This window comes from Mustela nivalis (assembly GCF_964662115.1).
Source record: "Mustela nivalis genome assembly, chromosome: 12".
NCBI lineage: Eukaryota > Metazoa > Chordata > Mammalia > Carnivora > Mustelidae > Mustela > Mustela nivalis.
In genome coordinates, this window is record NC_139031.1 from 46,043,412 (window position 1) to 46,066,334 (window position 22,923).

The window sequence follows — 22,923 nt, forward strand, 5'->3', positions numbered from 1 at the left end:
GGTTAAAACTGAACACTTATTTTGTTTTGTACAGGGTCCTAGAGTGAATAAACCTTGGGGAGTAAGTGCAGTTGCTCTGTGGGCGAATGTGAGGTAGTACTGCTTAGGTCAACAAGTGCCCGCCGGGAGGCAGGAAATGCCAACCGTACACAGGGCCTTTGAGTCCCGAGAAAAGAGACAGTGGCCTGCACCTGAAGCTGCATGTTTGTCTGGGTGAGTTCTTCTGCTTTCTTTTCCAGTGACATCACCCAGACCTTCCTCTTCTGTCTGCAGCGGGTGGCAGCTGCCCGGTTCCGTTCCAGAAATTTCCTCCGCCTCTCGTCGGGATCCTCGTCCACCACCCTTCGCCGGCGGCCCCCTGTGGGCTGGGGCGGCTGTATTGTCTGGGTTGGCTGCATCTGTTGTGTCGCTGGTGAGACCTGCTGGGCACGAGGGGGGGGGCGGGTGGGGGCAGAGAAGGAACATGCTGGGTGAGAGAGGAAACCCAAGCTGGTGTTGGAACACAAAGCACAGAGGGTCGGCTGCTTTAGTAAGCAGATCAGACTTGTTTTCTAAGAGCGAAGTCAACAGTGAAATCATGCTCATGAAAAGAAAAAGCATTGCCGAACTATCTTCTGTGATATTTTGGCAAGACGTAGAAACGACTTGTGAAACAGAGTCAAATAGATTTTTCCCTGACAGGCATTTGGCTGAATCATGGCAGAGGAAACGGGTTTTTTTTTTTGTTATGTTTTGTTTTTTTCTCCTTCAGATGTTAAGCATGTTTTATTTAAGGTCCATTTTATAAAGTTTAATGTGCCAATGCAGGACTGCAGGTGAGAAGAGAGAGAGCAGGATTATTGTCCTAATACTGATGCATCTTCTGTCATCTGCAGAAAGCTCCTTCTGGGCAGGCTTCCATTCTCCTGGTGTTAAAACCATGTTCCTAGAACACACCTCTGGGACATCATCATCACTGTGACTCCCACCAAAAGAACCCTCTGAAGCCCGGAAAGCAGATGAAATCCTATTTTTTCCATTTCAGAGCTCTTAGTACAAAGGGTCTAGTTGGACCTGCAAATTCCAGGTGGGTCCATCTGCTCCTTGGAGCTCTGCCGGAGACAGGCTTTTCCAGGTGGCTAGAAGCGGGACCTATGTGAGGGATGCCCAGAGAGGCCCTGAGGTCTGTGATACACCTTGTCTGTGCTGCAGGGAGGGATGGTTGGGAGTCACCACACACTTATATTGTAAGGAAACCCTAGCAGTGGCAAAGCACTGTATTAAAACTTTTTACTATACTCCTAGATTCCTTCTAAGAGCTACAAAGGGCTCAGCAGTATCTAAAGTTTTGGAGACTCATGCCCATACAGCTTTATGTCCCTTCATGAGGCTGACACATAGCACTGAGCGAAATTTCCACGACTGCCTCTTTATGTGTCTGGACACCTAATGCCTTCCCTAATGTACCACACTCCTTTTCCCTTTCTTCGCTCTCAATATAGGGTGGCTTTTTTTTCCCTTCTCATTTCTCAGTCCCTCAGACTTATGGCTGTAATATCTATAAAGTTGTTTTATAAGAGACATTTAACCTACAGAAATAGACAACAACAACAACAAAAAAGTGTTTAAAAGAAAGCGCAGCAACCTTTCCTACCACATTCTAATTCTGTCATTGAAATCAATCAGAATGACTGTAATTGTACTAATCATGGCTACTAGTTGACATCAGCTGACTGAAAGTGATATATTTTTATATTAAACTCTATCAAAGCAGATATAACTCACTGTAGAAGAATTAGGCTTAGGACTGAAGTTGGACTGCACATTGGTCATTTTATTTAAACCAGAGACATTTTCTAAAATTGCTTATTGGTGATTCCTTTCCTCCCTATCACAGAGAAATAACACAATGAATTAACCGTTGAAGGTCTTACTCACCAGAGGGGCTGGTGAAGATGTAATCCTTTTTACTGGCAAAGGTATAGCACTTGTCATTTCAGGTGCTAGGTGCTGAGCTAATGACCTCAAAGCAAAGCATTAGAAAGGAATCTGCAAACTTGGCTATTTTTGCCTATACATTTTGAGAATTCGTGATGTCTAGTTGTCAGCACTGGACAAGATTCTTAAGTAGGCAAAACTGGGTTTGGCTCTCCATTGCCAAGGCCTTACATTCTCCCACTCCAACTTCAACCAAGCTCTATCTCTGACACTTGTCCTGTGCCTTTTCCCAACAGGGTAAGTTATGTGATGGTTACAGGCTCAGTCCAGGTTCAGGTTTCAAAGTGGAGTTTGGATAAGACGAATCTCTAGTGACTGAGGAGTGACACCAGGACTCAGAAAGCACATCTGTACATGCAAGAGAATCCTAAGCAGCCAGGAGGAAGTGCAAATGCAGCCCTAAGACCAGAATTTATGCCCTTGGTAATTATCGTTACTTATTTTAAAAATAGAATTCTGTTGGCATAGAGGCTCTGAAGTTTTGATTAAAAAATAATGATTTGTTATTTCATAAAGACAAATTTATTCCAAGTCATATTAGAATCTCACAGTTGGGAGGGCCTTAATAAACTTCTGTTCCTAATGCTTTAATCATCATATGCTTAAGCAATATGACAAGATCTCTGTAATCAGCCAAGTTCATACAATTTAAGAGTGGCATTTTGAGTACTGTCTGAATGATCTTGTTCAAATTTTAACAAGAGTAACCTGTATTCTTTCTCTTTAGTATGGGATTAAAAAGCAACTGTTTGTGCAGCTAATTATAATAGCAATTAACTAATTGCATATACAATTGGCCACTTACTGACTTGAAATGGAGGGCAATTGGCTAATTGGTAATTAGCTAATGAATGGCTTTTATATTCAACTAACGGTTAAACTTGTCTGTGAAGTAACTAGCTGACAAGGCAACCAAAGCTTGATGTTATCCTTTTCCTTAAAAAAAAAAAAAAAAAAGTGCACATGTGAATTTATTTGCCTGTCTTTGCACTTCTGGTTTTCTCTGTCCCTTCTAAAGGTCTCCATGTCCTACTATGGCATTTGACTAAAAAGGTGCTTCGGGTGGCATTTTATTGATGAACCACTTGGTAAACATCTATCATATTACTTCAGTTTGGAAATTAATCATGCCTAACATGTATTGATTCCTGTGTCAGGAGCTTTACAAACATTCTCTTAATACTCCTAAAAGTCTATGAGTTTTGTCTACCATTACCCCATTTTGCAAATGGACCACGGAAGCTCAGGGAGTTAGCTGACCGACTATAGTCACATAGCAAGTAAGGTGGGAAAAGAATTTACAGATTTCTCACTCCAAAGCCTGCACTCTTCCTCACTATATAGAACTCCTCTAACTACCTTTGCAAAAGTCAGCTGACCTAATGAACAAGCTTATCTATTGAATAGAACAGAGAATACTTGTGAATGACCCATTTTATGGGTGGCCGTCCAAGTTTGGTGTGTAATAGAGGAGAGGGTGCTAAAGGTCCCAAACTACCTTGGGTGAGGTCTGGAGGCAGACGATGGAAGAGATGGTGAATAAGTGTTATTTGGCGATTCCAAGCTCCCAACACCACTCTGACCCAACTGGTTGGAACCTGGCAGTGTGGAATGGGTGGAGGGGACTGACAAAGTTCATCCTGCTTAAAGATCCAAAGTATCTAGGGCCAGCCATGCTCCTAGACATGCCCTTCCTCCACTTACTAAAACTTACTCGGATACACGGACCCGCCTCTCTTCTTGGGCTGGGTGACATAACGTCTGCCTGGTCCCCCAACCCTCTTTCAGTTGCGTCTAAATGCTGGCTTTCTTTCTAGCCACTTCTGGTGACTCTCCACCCCTGGGATTTGGCCTTTCTCTAGAACCAATCATCTACAGAGCTTGGCTCTCTGTCGGCTCCCTCCAACGCATTTCACACTAGGTGGCATGAGTCACTTCTCTTCCTCATTTACCCAGCACCTTATGCCCTATCATCCGTTACCCAGCTTCTTTGTCTGCCTAGAACTGTTATTCTTTAGCTTTTTAGCATTTGGTTTTATCCAGAAGACTGTCCATTGTATTTAACTTCCATTTTAGAGGTGTCAAAATTGAGTTTTTACGTGAAAAAGCACTGCAGTTAAAAACACAGCTAGGATTAACTTATTTTCCTCATTCTTTATTCACATCTTTCCTCAGATGCTTCAGTTTTTCCTAATCCTTCCATCAGTATTACTTTTTTTAGAGTTACCTTTGTAACTCACTGCAAAAACAAAAACAAAAAACAGATTTTGGAGAACTTGAAGCTTACATTTGCCCCCAGGGACTAGAACTGGTATTTACCATATTATTTCTAGAAACTAGGATCTGGGAGGGCCTTATGGGTCACCCTTACCTCCTAAGAAAGAACAGAGCCCCCCCAAGTGTCAGACAGAACACCCACGCTCGTCAAACCAGCTTGCTGCCAATGGGCCCCGCATCAGAGCTCACACTGACAACAACAAGGGGGAAAGAGATCATAAAAGGCTCTACCTGTGCTTGGTTGCCGGAGTGCAGGGGTGGGTGTGGCGAGGTCTGGTGATGTGCAGGGTGCGCGTGGAGGTGGGAGTGGGAGTGATGATGTGGGTGGTTCTGCTGGTGATGGGGTTGAGGGTGAGGGTGGTGGGCTGGGTGCTGGTGCTGGTGTGGGTACGGGTGATGGGCTGGCAGTGTCTGGTGCTGATGCGGGTGTGAGTGCATGTGATGGTGTGGCGTCTGGTCCTGCCGGGAGCCCATCATTTCCATCATGTGTCCCATGGTGTTCATATTCCCATTTGACATGGCAGCAGGGTGGTGAGTCAACGCGGCCTTCAACCTCTGAAACAGAACAAAACAAGAGGGGACAACTGAGGTCAGTCGTGTACAGAAAAGGGATTTTGAATCAAAAGGACTCATATTTTCAATTCCATGTTATGGTGCTCCTGCTAGTAATAATAATGCTAACATTTGTTTACTGGTTGGTGCTATGACTTTTATATTAATTTCAAGTTTTCATCTATATTTTAGTAGGTAGGAGGGTCAATATCAGCTGGAAATGTTAATTCAACTGTCACAGCACGTAAGCAGGATATCCTGTCAAGATTTAGACAGTCTACTAAAAGGTATTTCATACTAATTTCCTACTATCGATTATCACCATATCCTATCAGCAGCTGAATATAAGCATAAACCAAATAAAACCACTTAATATGATAATGCCACTGAACAAACAGCTCATCTGATACAGCACTGTATTTTGTAAGGCTCACAAGAATGAAAGATTTCTTCCTCTCAAAAGACTTCTTGAGTACAAAGAGGAAATAACTTCAAATTTCAGAATACAGGGAGAGTACTGATGTTATTTTGGGCTTTAAATTAGATTCATGATCTATAACTTTTGGAGGCAGTAGGTAGGTCTTCTCCATTTGTTATCATGAGATCTCTCAAAGTCCTTCCTGATAACCTGATTTCTCTCATGTAGTAACTTCTTATTTTGGGAAGGAAATGAGGGACCCAGAAAGATTTGGAGGATTGCATTCTAGAGCTTCTTTGATGGCCATATCATTGGGTATATTTCTAACCCCACAGCATTATCCATTAACAAGCACACAGACGTGCACATAAATGACTTCTACCTGAATCTGAAGTTGGGATCAGCAAACCTTTTCTAGAAAAAGTCAGATAGTAAATATTTTTATCATGGCACGCCTTATGCTCTCTGTCACAATTACTGAATTCTGCTCTTTTGGGGCAAAAGCAGCTGTAGACAGTGTGTAAATGAATGAGCATGCTGTATTCTAACACAACTTTATTCAGGGACAGGAAGTTTGAATCCCATATAATTTCCACATGACATGAAATGCTATTCTACTTTTGATTTTTCATCACTTAAAAATGTAAAAATCATTTTTAGCTCAGACGCTTTGCAAAATTAGGCAGCGGGCCAGATTTGGCCCATGGGCCATAGTTTGTTGGCCCCGATTTAAAGAATCAGTTGGTAATCAGCTTAGTCACAGTTTCTTCAAAATTGCCTTTTCTTGTACACAGGCAATTATCATCATATCCTGAGGGGCACAATGTGCTAAGTACTGTATAATACAGTTATTCCTTGGAAACGTATCTTCTGTAGTGATGTTAGTCTGGTTGGCAAGCTCACGCTGGCTCCATGAAATATTTGCTAGGGGACTCAAAGTTCTCTCCAGATTTGTATTCTTATCTAATTAATGACAGTGTTGTTCAATCACTGCAGAAAGGAAGAGTTGTATTTAAATGAGCGTCAAAGCAACCATGCTCCAGCCCTGTATAATATTAATGATTCTCGACTGGGTAGAGTAAGCTATTGTTGAATACCAATTGAATTCATCAAAACCTTTAGTTAAACACAAAGAACCTCCATGTGTGAGTGTTTGTCATTTATTTACTTGAGAGACAGAGGCAGAGATAGTGAGAGAAAAAGCACAAGTGGGGAATAGAGGGAGAAGCAGGCTCCCCACTGAAGAGGGAGCCCAAAGCAGGACTGGATCCCAGGACCCTGGGATCGTGACCTGAGTCAAAAGCAGATGCATAATCGACTGAGCCACCCAGGCGTCCCAAGAACCTCCACTTAAAAAGAAAATAAAAGGGAGGGTAGTATGTGGCAGACTTTATCTTAACATTAGATAATCATTGAAAACATTTCCTACATCCAGATTCAGTGACCAGTAAGCCTACTTGCTTCCTCTTTCATGAGTATCATCTCCTGACCTTCATCGTAGTAATCCTGAAGAAGTTAAGCTTCCTGAATCCCTGGGAAAGATTAGATGCTGGGTATTGTGTTTATTGCTACACAGAAAAGTGAACTCATACTCCTCAACTCCAGTTTTTGAAATGATTTCATTATTTTTATAAAAACGCTTGTTACAAAAATTTAAGCAATGGTTGAAAGTAAAGTCAGCAACCAATGAACCAAACACACTGTTTATATTTGGTGGCTGAGTGGCATTTTTCTACATGCATATGCAGAGGCGGAGGAATAAGAATAATTTTATCACAGGGGGATAGTAATAGCATGGAACTTAGATTCTTCTTTGAATATAACATAAGCAAAAGAAGTAATAAAATAAAATGAATTGCTGGACTTTAGATATGTGCTTCTTTAGCCCAAGAAAAGTTTCCAAATGAGATCTCCAAACTTAAGGGTGAAGAAAATTATGGAAAAGATTATAATGAAATCACTGTTGTTGTTTTGTTTTTGTTTTTTGAAATTAGGTAGTGTTGATAAATTTTCTCAACTGTTTTTTGCAGTTTCATTATTATGAAAAAATATAGCTATGTCGTAAAAAAAAAAAATCAACTATCATAAGAATATGGGGTGAAAGACTAAAGGCACCTGCCTACTCTTCTCCTGCTAAACACCAGTCCCAAGTAATTTGCCTTTGTTCTCCTTAACAATAGATCTTCGACACCTTTCTATATGAGTAAAACCAGCTAATAACCATGGCTGGCATTATTCAAGCACTTGCCACACGCCACTCCTCAGTCTCCCCTAATCCTTAGACCAATCCTGCAAGGCTAAAAGAGAGACTAAGCCACCGGCCCAAGCTCACACACCACTAGAGAGATCTGTAGAGCCATGCTACCTCCACAGCCTATTCTCTAAACCAAGAAAGAAGGTGCCAGAAGGCACACCATGCACACTTGCCAAAAACAATTATGAACTATTTTATGCCACCTCCTTATCATCCAAAGAAAGGCAGAAAGAAGAGATAGGTCTATGATAAAATGAAAAGACAAGATGCCATTGCTGCGTGGTCCAGCGTATGGTTACTCAGACACACAATGAAGATCCAAATACACTCTTTCTGAAACTTGGCAGACAGAAGCGCAAATACAAGAATTTCCAGGAAGCTCCAGTGCAGCAAAGGATCCTGGGCCTATGGGGATCACCTCCTCTGTTATATTTGTGAAGAATGGATACTTGTATTTCCCCTCCCCACTCGCCCTCCCCCCACTCTGATAAAGTCCATGTGTCCCTTCTTTCTTGTCCCCACTTCCTCCTCACTTTTGGGTTTATGACCCTTTTGTCTTTCTAATGTTCAGAAGACAATATGGCGTATGCACAGACACTGAGGGGTGTGGCCCTGTCTTCCCATCAGCCCTTGCTCTTCCCACGCAGTTCCACAGGACTTTGCATTTGATAGTCTTCTTGCCTGAAATGTTCTTTCCCTTTCTTCAGACATTTTATTTTTAGAAGAATTACTTATTTTAGGGAGAAAGCGAGAGAGTGCACGTGAGTGGGGGGAGGGGCAGAGGGAGAGAATCTTCAAGCAGACTCCCCACCTGCCCTGCCCAGATCCCAACCCCGACCCATGAGATCACAACCTGAGACAAAACCAAGAGTCGGATGCTCAACGGACTCTGCCACCCAGGCCCCCCTCTTCAGACATTTCATAGCGCTTAGCTCTTGGTTCCTTCTTAGTAAAATTCTCCCTGGTCTCCTGGTCAAAATCAATTCCTATTATTGCATAGTCCCAGTAGGGTCATATTCCTCTTCCAATTTCAATCTGTAGTTATGATTTTTAATGTGATTATTCAATTCATATCCATCAACCATTCCAGACTGTAAAGCTTCATGAGAGCAGGACCCACCTTGGATTTTGCACAGCTGTTAAAGTGGCAGCTTTAGCATAGAGCCTAGTATGTAGTAGGCACTAAATTCATAGTTTGGTAATGAAGGTAAAGATGAACGAAGAATAGATGAAGGAATGAATGAATAAAAGAAACCTCTGAGGCTCATGAGGATGCAGCATTTTCATCTTGGATCACTGCAGGTGCTATTTGTCTGGAGGGATGACTCCATCAGTCAACCAAAGTCGGCAGAAAAGACTACAGAAGTCACGCAGGCAGACAGGCAGTAGAAATACTGTCAAGAGAGCTTCCCGCTTCACACTTAGCCTACCCTCCGAAAAATGATAAAGGAAAAAATTAAACGTAAAGAAACAAAAGGAATGTGGCTTAACTTTCTCTTGAAACCCTTTCCTGAAAAAGTGGTATGGAAAATTGAAAAGCTATGTAGTCGTGGGTCACTATGTTATCCCTTCAATCCTACAAACAACTTTCTCACTTTAAATTAGGAGCAAATGGAGCCTGACCAATAAATGCTCTGCATCAGATCGTCATCTCAAATAATTAGCTTATCCTGATAAGGGAAATTACTTGATGGCCTTAAGTCCATTGTTGCATATTTCACGCCAAGACGATAATACTAATACGGCTTATAACATTCCATTTAATTATTTTTTCCCTCAACAAGTATTGATGGAGCTTCTACCATGTGCCAGGCACTGCGTTAGGCATGTCGTTATTTGCCACTACTGGAAGGAAATGGAAGATAATAAAACCAAAGCTTTCTCAGCACTGGGGAGAAAACACACATACTTTGGCAAGGAAATGAAGATTTTCAAGCACCCTTTAGAGAACCTCAGGCCTTGGGGTTGAGCCCACCATCCGAACACCAGCCTATGTCGTCTTTGAAGGAAAGCAGTGCCACTAAATGGTTATCGGGGCACTTCTGAAAGTCCTAAAGAACATACTTGCTTCCCTGTATCCTCGTGCCAACATGAATCATTGCAGGGTAAATCATCACAGTATACCAAATAAAGAGATTTGTACCCCACTCTTTCAGAGATGATGAATGACCATTAAATGAGTCCAAGCTGTATTTTGCAGAATGGTTTTTCTTTTTGAAGCTGAACTGTGTCTTGTTTTAAATAACATTCTACCGAATGCCAAGAAATGGCAAGGGAGAGAGAGGAAAATTAATGAGCAAATAAACATATATTTTTCAGCTATAAAAACCAGGCTCTTACTGAGGTGTGGCTGCACGAGAGAAAAAATGATTCTGTTTACTTTCTCTCATCTTTTACCACATCCATTTATTTGAGAGAGCAAATCAGGAGAGACAGCGAGAAGCCTGACACAGCTGGTTTCAGTCAATAAGGGTCATTTTCCTTCGGTCTGTGTATTTTACAAGATCCTTGTTCACTGTTCCCGATGGGAGAGTGGTGGGCCCGCTGCCCAGGATTGAGTCCTGTTCAGAAACCGGCTATGGACCTTGTCCCCGTCCCCATCCCTGGTTCTGCCCTGCCACAGGGGCTCAACCATGCCCCCCGGCCCCCACCGAATCTCCGGCTCCGGGTGGTTGGCAGTGTTGCACACCTGGAGAATCCCAGGTACACCAGCACGTCATTACCGCCACTGGTTGCCTGCATGTGGGCCTGCGTGAGCACACACGCACGTGACACACCCACCCACACCCACCGCAGGCAATTTATCTCCCATTAACAACTCGCTCTTGCCAATTAGAAACATTTGTGGAACTGTAAAAACATTTCTCCTCCATCTTCAGCGCAGCCGATTGCTTATGTTTTACAGACTCTGAAAGCCAAGCCGAATTAAACATTATTTGAAATTCAGCTGGGTGGGGGTGGGGAAGGTTGGAACATTCTTTGGAGAAAGGTTTTCATTAAAAACGGCTGTTGGGTTTTGTTCCAGAAAAAAATGTGATAACATCAAAATGTAGTGTTGTGGAGTTGACCACAAGTAAGAGCCTATCTGTATAAAAAGGGCAAAATCCATATTCGCATTTCCTTTCGAACACAGGATAATTGCCATCAGCGGCCTCCCCAAGGTATTGCTCCAAATGTAATATTATTTCTTTCTCTTCTCCAAACAGAACTAATCAGGTAGGACGGCCAGCACAGGCTTCTGAATGGTCCACATGGTCACTGGTATGAGCCCGTGTGCCTTCACCAGAGGGGTGCTTTGCAGTGTCGGTGACTCCTGACTTGCTCTAGATGTCAAGGATTTCTGATTTTAAGTCTCTGAATTAGTAACAAAACAAAAATAACAAAATCAAAAAACAAAACCTGATATTTATCTACTGAATTTTATGACTATTACATGGCCAGTTGGGATCCCCAGTGCTTCCCAAACTTGAGGAGAGATAGGGATGGGCAGAAAGAGACCGGTCATATAAGGCCACACGTCAGGCACATAAACTTTGAGCTTTATTTTGCCAAGACAGAAATACTTCTTTTTTTTTTTTTTAAATATTTATTTATTTCAGAGAGAGAGAAAGAGTGAGGGCTAGCAGGGGGAGGGGCAGTGGGAGACAGAGAAAATCCCCAAGCAGACTCCCAGCTAAGTGCAGAGCCTGATCTAAGGATCTGTGATCCACATCTGAGCTGAAATCAAGAGCTAGCCATTCAACTGACTGACCGACCCAGGTGCCCCTAGAAATTGTTTCAATGCCCAGATTCACACCTGGGCATCAAGATATCCATTGAAAAAGATCCTATAACTCTGATAGCATCATGGATCTTAAAATGCACATTTATTTCAGGATCATCGTTGAGATAATTAACTAAAATTATACCTGGATTAATTGCTTAGAATAAAATACCTTTCTTTTCAAAACTTTCATAATGTAACTCAGTGGTTTATTTAGCTCTGATGGTTTCATAATGTAAGTATTGATTTGCTTTAGGTTTGGTTTGGAGAGTAAGTTTCAAATAAGTCCACCAGGTTGGAAGGAGAGATGATCCGGGAAGGGCAAGATGTTATAAAGTTGAGAAGGAAAAAATATTCTTACTTTTTGTCATGTTGTCACTAAAAAGTATTAACCCTAAAGATATTAGAGATAATGTAATTACTAACCCCCCCCCCAAATGTATTATAAATCAACAGTACCCTGGAAAATGATGGAAGGACAACTCACAAATAAGAATGAGACCTCAGAAAAATAGAACTTCATCAGTTTTAATGAAAGCAAGGAAAAGATTTGGTGTATGATTTCACTCTCCCATTTTCCACTTGTGGATATAACTTCTAAAATGAGGAAAAGCAGACCTAAGTGCTAGGTGATATGTTAAACTGTGGTGGTTAAAAAGCCAACCAAGCCCCAGAGAGAAATCTTAGCAATTTCCCTGCCAGCCTTTTTCCTATTAATATCCAAATCATATATCAATTACAGTCTTGTAAGAGTGAGCCTTTGAAGATTCTTATTAAATGAAGAAGTTAATGAAGGCACATTTATAGAATTATTTTATTTCGGATACCACTTCCCTGCATCTCTTTGACTCAGTAGCTACCTTTTATAAATCAGCAGGACGGTGAGCACTTTAAGAGGATGCACGTTTTAGTGAATTTCAGAACAAACTGATGTTCTGAGAGCCAGTGCTAGTGTTAATTCTGTTATAAGACTGCTTTCAGTCCTTTAGGTAAGTAAACCACTTTAGCTGTGTGCCTTAATCTACCCAACAAATGAGGGCAGAATCCAGAGCTCCCAATCCCATCCGAGGAAGAATCTGAGTTGAAGTCTCTGTGAGGTAGGAATCTGCTGGAGAAATGAGTTGCATGGATGTATAGAATAACAAAAGAAACTCATTGTTTCAGAGGATTTCAAAAGAAGAACAGAAGCCTTGGAGTGAGAAGTCTTGGTTTCGAAGCATGGCCCCTCGGGTGGCGCAGCCGGTTAAGTGTCTGCCTTCAGCTCAGGTCATGACCCCAGGGTCCTGGCATCGAGCCCTGTGTGGAGGTCCTTGCTCAGCAGGGAGTCTGTTTCTCCCTCTCCTCTGTCCCTCCTCCCTGCTCATGCTCTATCACATGCACATGTACACATACACACACACTCTCTCTCTCTCAAATAAATCAAATCTTAAAATGTATAAATGATAAACCATAAGGACATAAGGGATAATTAGTGGAACAGAGTGGAGTTGTCTTCTAGCTGGTACAACCAGCTTCTGATGAAAAATAACAAAATAAGATTTAAAAATATTTTTTTTTCTTAACATTAAACTATGTTTTACTCTCAACTTTAAAAATTCATAGTAAAGAGTAATAGAATATTAATCACCGATGAAAAGGAATGAAGTACTGATACATGCTACAGCAAGGATGAATCTTAAAAACATGTTTAATAAAAGAAGCCAGACACGGAGGGTCGTATCTCATATGATTCAATTTAAACAAAATGCCTAGAATAGGTAAATCCACAGCGAGAAAACAGATAAGTGTTTGCCAGGGCTTGGGAGGAGGGGAGAATGAGGAGTGACTGCATAATGGGTATAGGGTTTTCTTTTGGGGCCAAGAGAATGTTCTGGAACTAGGTAAAGGTAGTGATTGCACAATATTTTGAATGTACTAAATGTTCCTGAAATGTATACTTTACAAATTCATGGTTGTATCATTTTATATGACTAGGATGTCAATTAAATTATTTTAAAAATAAAGCAGAGTAAGAATCTCATCTTTTAACAAGGTGCCAATAGAAACTCTTGACTTGGTCTGAGAATTACTAATATTCACTTTGATGTCACCTTAAGTAAAATGCTGTATTGTGAATAATAAAAGGCAAAAACATATTTTGCCCTCGAATGGCTACAGTCAATGCTGGATTTTTGTCTATGTCTCAGGGAATTTGACTACTCTGCAAAGACATTGGCACCCTCTTTTCCCTACAGCTCTGTCATCTTCTAGCTGGCTTCAAACTAAAGAGAAAATGCAGAAGCCATAGCCACCAACTGTGTATGGTTCAAAGCTGTTAGAGAGTATTAAATACAAAAAGAAAAGATTTTGGCAGACTGGCATCAAGGAGTCTAAAGTGAGAAATTGAACAGGGATCAGGGTAACGTCTTCTGCTCAGTTAACAAAAACAAAACCAAACCAAACGCACAAAACCCCAGTACTGTCCAAAGGCAAGTCAGTGGAATAACAGAGGGTGCAGGAATTTCATGCAAATTTATAAAGCACCATTATGTAATGCACACATCAAAATAGCTGATGTGACTTTCAGTTGCATCAATGAAACAAGACTGTAAAACACAATGTAAGAGAGTGAGAGTCCTGTCTGTTCACCTCTGCAGGGGCCATGAAATGCACCATACAAGCCCATGTCCCTGCATCCCTGCCCCCTCTTCCAAAGATCTCAGCATCATGTCTGATAGGTGTTGGATTTTCTCCATATTCCAATTCTCAACTGGTGGACATACATGCAGTTACCATTCTTCCCTCTGTAATAACAGTGCAATGAACATTCTTATATCCACACATCTTGGCATGTTTACCTATTTTGAAAAAGTGTTCATTAAAAAAAAAATACAATGAATTGATCAATCCAGTTGGGTTTAGCTTCTGGGTAGAGGTGATAGTGATGGTGGTGGTGGTAGTGTATGTGTGCGCGCACATGTGCTCATGCAAGGAATGGGGATTGGGGGTCTGTTAACGGAGAGCTAAGAGGAAAGCAAGTCTTATACTGTCAAGTATAAGCTCTAGTTAAAGAGCCTTTTCTTGGGTCTTATTTTCATATTCGACCCATACCCCCATACCTAGGTGAGCTATTGCCTTATTATAGTTTTAGGGTTCCTTGCTCCCTTCAGGTCACTGAGCTTCGTAAGCACTATGGGATGACCTTGGGTACAAACTTGGCGCTAGTAGATATTACAGCCTCCTGGCTGGTTTCCCTGGCAATTTTAAAGGTGCTGAATACACAGTGGGCTTAGAATAAATATTTGTTGATTGCCTGCCTGCCTGCCGCCTGCAAGTCTCCAGGAGTAGTGCCTAACCATGGAATGTCTTTGAAGCACTGGCCTATAATTTTCTCCACAGAAAGAACACCTTCTGGTGGTGGTTGTGGGGAGAATAATGCCCTTTGTCTTGCTAGCAAACACTGCTCACCCCCAAAAACCCAGCACCTGCAAGCCTGGGTAATTTAGGTGAGGGCTTATTTCCAGCTTTTATGGAAGAAGAAAGTTCTATTGGAAAAAAGTAATCCTTTGTTACTTTATTTTGGACGAGCTTTTAATCAAAAACATAGGCAGTAACATATGTTAGAAAAATATATATGAAACATAGAACTTCGCATTTGTAATTTGCTATGGAAAATCCATGCTAAGGCAACATTAAGTTTGGGATTTTAATTGCACAGGAGTCAAGAGAACTCAGAGTTCAAGTTCCCATGGAAAGCAAGCTTCACTCCACATGTGCATCCCAGGACCCTTCTTGAGTGGGATGACCTAATTATTTGGCAAAACGTGGTGCAATGAAGAGTGATAGAAAGGATTTCTCCTCACTGTGACACTTCCTATCATCCTAAGCAAGATGGACAACAGTCGACACTTAGCTCTATAAACTGTATCCTTTTTAATGTACAGCAATTCCTGGTGAACCTCATGATGAAGTAGTCCAGGTCTTGTGAATGTGCTACTTGGGTAGAGGCACCACTCAGCACCACATGCCTGGGGCCCTCCAGTGGACCCTGACCCATGCCCTTCTGAGGACAGCTGTGTTGAGTGGGCACTGTCCCCCTCACCCGTACTCTACTGCCAAAGGACATCTCTCAGTAATTCAGATACTCAAACTTCTGTTTCTGAAAGTCTAACTAGAAGGCCTCCTAGGGATTCGAAAGACTTTCTTGGACACACCTCTGCCTCGTCCTGAAGAGACTTGTCCAAGAAAGCTGTTCCTCGTTGTCCTCTGGTTTCATTCCAGTTGTGGGAAGATGGCAAGATGTGCATTACTGTCTCTGTTAGAGACATAAGATGTCTGGCCAAGGGGACCACAAATTTATTATAATAAGAAGTCTCTAGGTGTTTCTCTCTAATTATGGGTAGTAGATTGTATGAAGCAAAAGGTGTCCTACCCCTTGGTATCTATATCCAAATCCATCTAGCATGTTCTATATGTGTCCTGTACTATCTTTCTCCTTGGTAAAATGGTAATGATATCTTCTGGTTCTCCAGGTCTCCTTTGCCTCCTGATCTGACCCCTGCCTGAGTTCTCTAAAGTGTGTTAACACTGAAATAGGAAAAGGGGAGGAGGGAGAGGAATTGGGGACAGTGCAGGTAGAGAGGGAGATTGTAATAAACTCTGATTCTTAAAGTGTTGCTTAACTTCCTTTTTAAGCTTTGCAAATGTTAGTGGTCCACAGTCAAATCAACTTGTGGTAGTTTCACTACACTGTTCAAGGAGAGTTCTAGGTCTGACTGTTAAAGATCTGGGTTATACAGTGATCAACTCAGTAGCCCTTAGACCATACAACACCACATCTCTAAACAGCCCCCAGTCTCTGAGCACATCAAGAATGAAACAAGATGAAACCAGAATGGGGGACAAACCATAAGAGACCCTTAATCTCAGGAAACAACCTGAGGGTTGCTGGAGGGGAAGGGGTTGGATGGCTGGGTGATGGGCATTGGGGAGGGTATGTGTTGTAGTGAGTGCTGTGTGTTGTGTAAGACTGAGGAATCACAGACCTGTACCTGAGAAAAATAATACATTATATGATTAAAAAAAAAAAAAAAAAAAGGATCCTTGCTGCCACCTATGAGCTGCCTGGTCCTGCTGAGCAGAGACCTGGAGATCCCTGTCAGACTCAAAATAAAGACACATCATTGCTAACAAAAACTCTCACAGCACAGTCTTTGGTGTTTTAGGCAAATCACACCAGGGTGAACAAAGCTGGGCTTGGGGAAGCCACAGAAAAACATCGACACTCTCCCCACCCCACCCCACCCCATGTGTTTACCTTATAGGCAATTTCCAAGAGGAGCCATTTACAATTCCTGGAGAACCTGGCTACTGGTGTGTGTACAGAAAGTTAAGCATAAGGAGAGTTTGTGAATTTTGCCCTGATGATGGTGAATTTTGAAGATAATGGTGCAGAGCACTGCCAAACAAAAAGTAAGTAACAACTTATTTCTGAGCTGATGTGCATCCAAATGATGTTCGTTCTCACATGTATTTTTAAAATTCCATTAATAGGGGCGCCTGGGTGGCTCAGTGGGTTGGGGCCTCTGCCTTTGGCTTGGGTCATGATCTCAGGGTCCTGGGATGGAGCCCCATATCGGGCTTTCTGCTCAGCGGGGAGCCTGCTTCCCCCTCTCTCCCTGCCTGCCTCTCTACCTACTTGTGATCTCTGTCTGTCAAATAAATAAATAAAATCTTTAAAAAAATTCCATTAATAACCACATTTTGGAAAAAAAAAGAAAACAATAAAATAACCATGTATTGAAACACTTCCAGTATTCTATGCTGTTCTCCAGTTTTAGAGTTTTCTCTGAAGTTTTTCTTTTTTTGTTTCAGGAGGCCTGACCCACAGAATACATGAATTGTTTGGCCCATTTTTGAGAGTGGAATCCCAGGCCCTTGAGAAGCTGCTTTTTTATCTCTTTGTTTCTGTCATCTCCCTGGTGTACAACTCAATGAACCAGAGATTTAAATCTACCATTTTACTGCCTAAACTAGTGGGGGTGCTGGGAAGGGGAATGTGGAACCATCTCTTTAAATCACATTGTTGGGGCACCTGGGTGGTTCAGTCTGTTGAATGTCTGCCTTCGGCTCGGGTCATGATCCCAGGGTCCTAGGGAATGATCCCCATGTTGGGCTTCCTGCGGGGAGCCTGCTTCTCCCTTTCCTGCTTCCCCTGCTTGTGTTCTCTCTCTTTGTCCCTCTCTGCCAAATAAATAAAATCTTTTTAAAAAAATCACATTGTCACAACTGAGTACCATTTTGAAAATGCCAATTAGAAAGCTTTCTGGTGGATTAATTGAAAATGGCCTAATAATTTATTTTCTAACAAGTTTAAAATGCCATTTTCATGATCTGTCTCCTTTTTTGCTCAAGCAATTTCATTTCTGGCTCCAAATTTCTCTTAAGCAACTGCTCACTAGGGGCTGAGAGTACTATAGTAGCTTGCCCTAAGTCAGAACCTTCCTTCCAGGGAGAGCAAAGCACTTTGCAGATAGTAAGCCTCTGCGGCAGGTAGCAAAAATCCCTCCCCATGTTCTGGAGATATAGGAAATTCCAGTGAAGACATGTTAAGTTCCCTGCTGAGAAGCCAGTGCAGAGAAAAGGACTTTTGTTTTAAGATTATGTTATATTATTTTATTTTCTTGTAGATGTTAGAAGCTCTTTTAAAAAAATTTTAATTCCAGTATAGTTAACAGAGTGTTATATTAGTGTCAAGTGTACAATATAGTGATTCAACAATTTCATACATCACCTGGTGCTCATCATGACAAGTGCCCTCCTTAATCCCCATCCCCTATTATCCCATCCCCCCACCCATCTCCCCTCTGGTAACCATCAAGAACTTGTTTCTTTTTTTTTCCCTAAAGATTTTTTTTTTTTTTAATTTGACAGACGGAGATCACAAGTAGGCAGAGAAGCAGGCAGAGGGAGAGGTCACTTCAGATCATGACCTGAGCTGAAGGCAGAGGCTTTAACCCCCTGAGCCACCCAGGTGCCCCAAGAGCCTGTTTCTTGGAGCACCTGGGTTGCTCAGTTGATTATGCATCTGCCTTTTGCTCAGGTCATGATCTCAGGGTCCTGGGATCGAGCCCTGCATCAGGCTCTCTGCTCAGCAGGGAGTCTGTTTCTCCCTCTCTTGCTCTCCTTGCTTATGCTCTCTCTGTCAAATAAATAAATAAAACCTTAAAAAAATAGTCTGTTTCTTGGCTTTTCTCTCTCTTTTCCCCCCTTGCTCATTTGTTTTATTTCTTAAATTCCACATATGAGTGAAATCACATGGTATTTGTATTTCTCTGATTGACTTATTTCACTTAGCATTATACTCTCTAGTTCTATCTATGTTGTTGCAAACGGCAAAATTTCATTCTTTTTATGGCTGAATAATATTCCATTATATATATAATATATACATATTTTACATATGTATACATATATACATATTTTATATATAAAATATATAAAAATATGTATTTTATATATATACATACTTTACACACACACAACACACACATACCCTACAACTTATTTATCCATTCACCTATCAATGGACACCACCTGGGCTGCTTCCATAATTTGGCTATTGTAAATAATGCTGCTATAAACACACCGGGATGCACGTATCCTTTTGAATTAGTGTTTTTACCTTTTGGGCTGTAAATAGAGAAGGGGTTTGAACCTGCTGCTCTTTGTGGTGCAGCCTGACAGCTTGTCTGGTTAGAAGAAAGCTCACAGACAATAAGCGGCTATGGTGGAGAAGTCAAGGAAGGAAGGAAAGAAGCAAAAGGACAGAGAGAAAGGAAGAAGATGTATAGAAGAGTAGAAAGAGGGGAAGGAAGTCAGCTCTACCTGGAACTGGAAAACATGCTCGACCCAAGGGCTCCAATATTTCTATTTATTAATTTACAATGATAAGGCAGAATCATTGTAAAAGAGAAGTGAATATGACATTGAGTCAAAGCGTTTCAAACTCCAACAAGTCCAATTCCCTTTTTTAGAGAAGTGTCCATTCCACTCTCGTTTCCGGATAAATTCATCACCAAAGGGTATTATCAAGTGGTTTCTTCTTTTCACCATATGCTAGTAAGACTGTCTGGATTTGATGTGGCAGGTAAGGAAGAAATTGCATCTCATAGGGTTGTTTTTATATGGGTAACATCATATATAGACACTTTCCCACTTCTGCGAGGTTTTCAAACCATGCGTGGTTAACCAGAGGCTAACAAAATGGTTAACCAAATGTGTCAACCGCTAAGCCAAGTGGAAATAGTGATGGTATTTGAAGCACTGGAGAGTTGTTCTCCCGTTTTGGGGACACATTCCATCCAGCATCCAGCCCGACTTTCAGAACGGTGTCATGTTTGAGGAGCAGGTTTGGGGCTGTCGTCTTCACACGAGTGAAGCCCAACCGACCAGGGGAAGGGCCATCTACGTTTATAGCCTGCTTCTCCTTCAGAGCACATGTGGCAGATCTGGGTATGAATTGAGACATTTTCTCCAGTGTGTCCACCGTAAGTGAGCTCACCACTCAGTTCTGGTCTAACTGAAGGGACCAAGCCCATCAAGTGGGAATCTTTTTAAAGTAGGAGGGTAGATTGTTTTTCTTGGTATCATTTCAGTGCCTGCTAGTTTTTCCTCTTTCTTTCTTTTCTTCTGCTCCAAAGTATCCTTTGATTTCCTTCCAAAACCCATTCACTACAGGAAGTATATCATTATTAAGCTTCCTTGGTGGGACACCCAATATCATATACTTTGCCAAAGAGGACAACTGTCAATAGTCAAACACTAAACTTCTTGGGTAATGTTATTTAGATGAGGGCTATTTTTTTTAAATGCACTGCATTAATTTGTATTATTTAGCAGTTCAAAATTCTTTCTAGAAGTAGGAAGAATATGTACTAAAATCCATTTTTAAAAAAGAAATAAATATTATACTCTTCTGTGACTGACCCTAAATAATTTGCCTAAGGAGAAAACAAGGCTTTAAATCAGAATCCAACAAAAGTAAATACATCTAGGGACACCTGGGTGGCTCAGTAGGTTAAAGCCTCTGCCTTCAGCTCAAGTCATGATCCCAGGGTCCTGGGGTCGAGCCCCACATCGGGCTCTCTCTTCAGCAGGTAGCCTGCTTCCCCCTCTCTCTTTGCCTCTCTCTCTTTTTTTTTTTTTTTTTAAGATTTTATTTATTTATCTGACAGAGAGATCACAAGTAGGCAGAGAGGCAGGCAGAGACAGAGGAAGAAGCAGGCTCCCCACTGAGCAGAGAGCCCGATGTGGGGCTCGACCCCAGGACCCTGGGATCATGACCTGAGCGGAAGGCAGAGGCTTAACCCGCTGAGCCACCCAGGCGCCCCTGCCTCCCTCTTTAAAAAAAAAAAAAAAAAAAAAAAAAGTAAATACATCTAATTGCTTTTGTTCATTCTTTCAAAATCTGAAATTTGATCTGGGCATACAACATTTCTCTGCTTCGTGTTTTTGGATGGAAGAGTAGGGAGGCACAGAGGAAGAATGGATGGAAAAGGAACATGTCTTCATTCTTTTCAATCTCTCTTTTCATCCCAGATTAAAAATTTTTCACTGGTCTTAGTTTTTCATTTAAAGATAGAGTGTGTATCACAGGACAAAAATCAGGAACCCTAGAAGTATGTATTCATGATCCATGCTGATTACACCAATATTTATTATTATTTTAATCTTTTTAAAAAAATATTTTATTTATTTATTTGACAGACAGAGATCACAAGTAGGCAGAGAGGCAGGCAGAGAGAGAGGGGGAAGCAGGCTTCCTGCTGAGCAAGAGCCTGATGTGGGGCTCGATCCCACAACCCTGGGATCATGACCTGAGCCGAAGGCAGAGGCTTTAACCCACTGAGCCACCAGTCGCTTCTTTGAATCCTAATTTTGAACCTTGTTTCAGATGCAGAGATAGAAGCACTGTCTTCCATTCTACTGCCCTTGACTTGGTTTTTATCTCAGAAATCAGGTCTTTGTAAACTCAGTTGGCAATTAATTTTAAGTACATTATCAAAAGGCTACCACTACCTTTCACCTGGTCCTGATAAGGTGTGGTGTTTCCAAAGCACTGACCATTTGAATTCAGTGAATGGATCTGTTGGTAAGATTGACCTATTTTAAAATGGAGACACCCCCCAATGAAGTGTAGTAAGGAGACTAGATGATAGGGTTGCAGCATCAGTCTACTTGATTTCCTTCTAAATGACGGTAACTACCTACGTAAGAGGCAAACATCACACGTTAAGCAAACTGTGATCATTTCAGAACTTCATGGTTACAAATATCATGAATCAGACATAACTCAGATTTAGATTTAACATTGTCCTGAGTTTCAAGGCTGGTTCAAAGAATACCTATAAAACATCAAGCATGCACATAGACAAACTCAGTGGAGTACTCACGTCTCCAGCAATAGACATAGGAGGATTCTGTTTATTTGGAGAAAATACGGTTGTCAGGACAACTGAGTGAGACATTTCAAATGTGATTTAAAGTCATACTCTTTAAGTACACTAGAAAAACAGCGAGGCTACCCTTTTAGGGAGATTAACACGTCAGATGCACATCTGAGATTTCCACATCCCGGACTGCCAAAATAGATGCCAATTTAGGAATATGGAAGACTTCAAGTAATTGACTCCCTCACTCTTCTATGCTCTTGGGGAGCGTGGGTGATGTACACAGCCGGGGCTCTGATGCACTAAGGCTGGCCATTAAATGTTCCATGACATTTTTTTTTTTTTTTTTAACCAGAAGAAGTTTAACCTGGCTCCACTTCAGCTAGGGTAATGGCAGCCTCCCTCCCGAAGATTCCTTCTACCCTTCCAACTGGCAAACGCTTGCTTTATTTCCTCCTGTAGAATAAGGATCATGCAGAATGGCTGGCTGAGCATGGCGCAGCTCCTCATTCCGCACTCAGCCGATGTTTGGAAGGAAGCGCTCATGCTTTCAACACAAATTTACTGAGCATTTAGTCCGTACACAGTAAGAAATACAAAGACAAAGCCGATACTGTTCATTTTGCCCCCAAAAGCTTGAAATCTAGGAGATTCCATCGTCTGTGAGGTGCTATGACATTAGAGATTAAGTGGGCTATTTCTAGTGAGATTTTTTAGTTCAGGGTTAGAGTGCTCTCCCTTGAATTAAATAGCTATTGCTGCTGCTCCGGGGCTGATCGACTTTCTTAAATTGCGGCGTATCAGATACATGTAGTTTCGCCCGGCCTAAGCTGGGACTTTAGTTATGGTTGCTGCCAGTGTTTCTCAACTAAGGGTGATTTTGCCTCTGTCCCTGGCAATATTTGGCCATATCTGGAGACATTTTTGATTGTCACAACTTAGGAGGGAGGTGCTATGATGTCAAGTGGGTAGAGCCTAGGAGGCTGTTAAACATCCTATGCATGGGACAGTCCTTCACAACCAGGAACTATCTAGCCCCAAATGTCACTAATGCCAAGGTTGAGAAACCCTGCCTTAACCTGACCCCCAGGTTAATCAAACCATGACTAAATGGCACTTACCAGTTATTTGTCTTATTACTTTGAAGGGGACACTCCAAGACCACTATTGGATGGGTATTAAAATAGGCTTGCATCAGAATCCAAGTGAGTAACAAAATATCTTTTGTGCAACATTTCTTCTTGGTCCTTAA

At 41.7% G+C, this 22,923-nt stretch overlaps 1 protein-coding gene and 1 long non-coding RNA gene across 4 annotated transcripts in view; one reads left to right on the top strand and one right to left on the bottom strand.

The window, feature by feature from the left end:
- Positions 1-22,923, bottom strand: part of CREB5 (cAMP responsive element binding protein 5) — a 130,600-nt gene that overhangs the window by 15,088 nt on the left and 92,589 nt on the right. For 2 of the 3 annotated variants that reach the window (XM_082693199.1, XM_082693201.1), the window contains exons 4-5: positions 4,486-4,809; positions 192-422 (exon numbers count right to left, since the gene is read on the bottom strand). In XM_082693199.1, coding sequence (XP_082549325.1) covers positions 192-422; positions 4,486-4,809 — 555 coding nt within the window. The remainder of the gene's footprint in view (positions 1-191; positions 423-4,485; positions 4,810-22,923) is intronic. The other variant, XM_082693200.1, reaches the window with a different exon arrangement.
- LOC309845355 lies at positions 324-17,545 on the top strand. Its single transcript, XR_014301228.1, has 3 exons — positions 324-412; positions 16,545-16,692; positions 17,095-17,545. It is a non-coding gene; the product is annotated as an uncharacterized lncRNA (long non-coding RNA).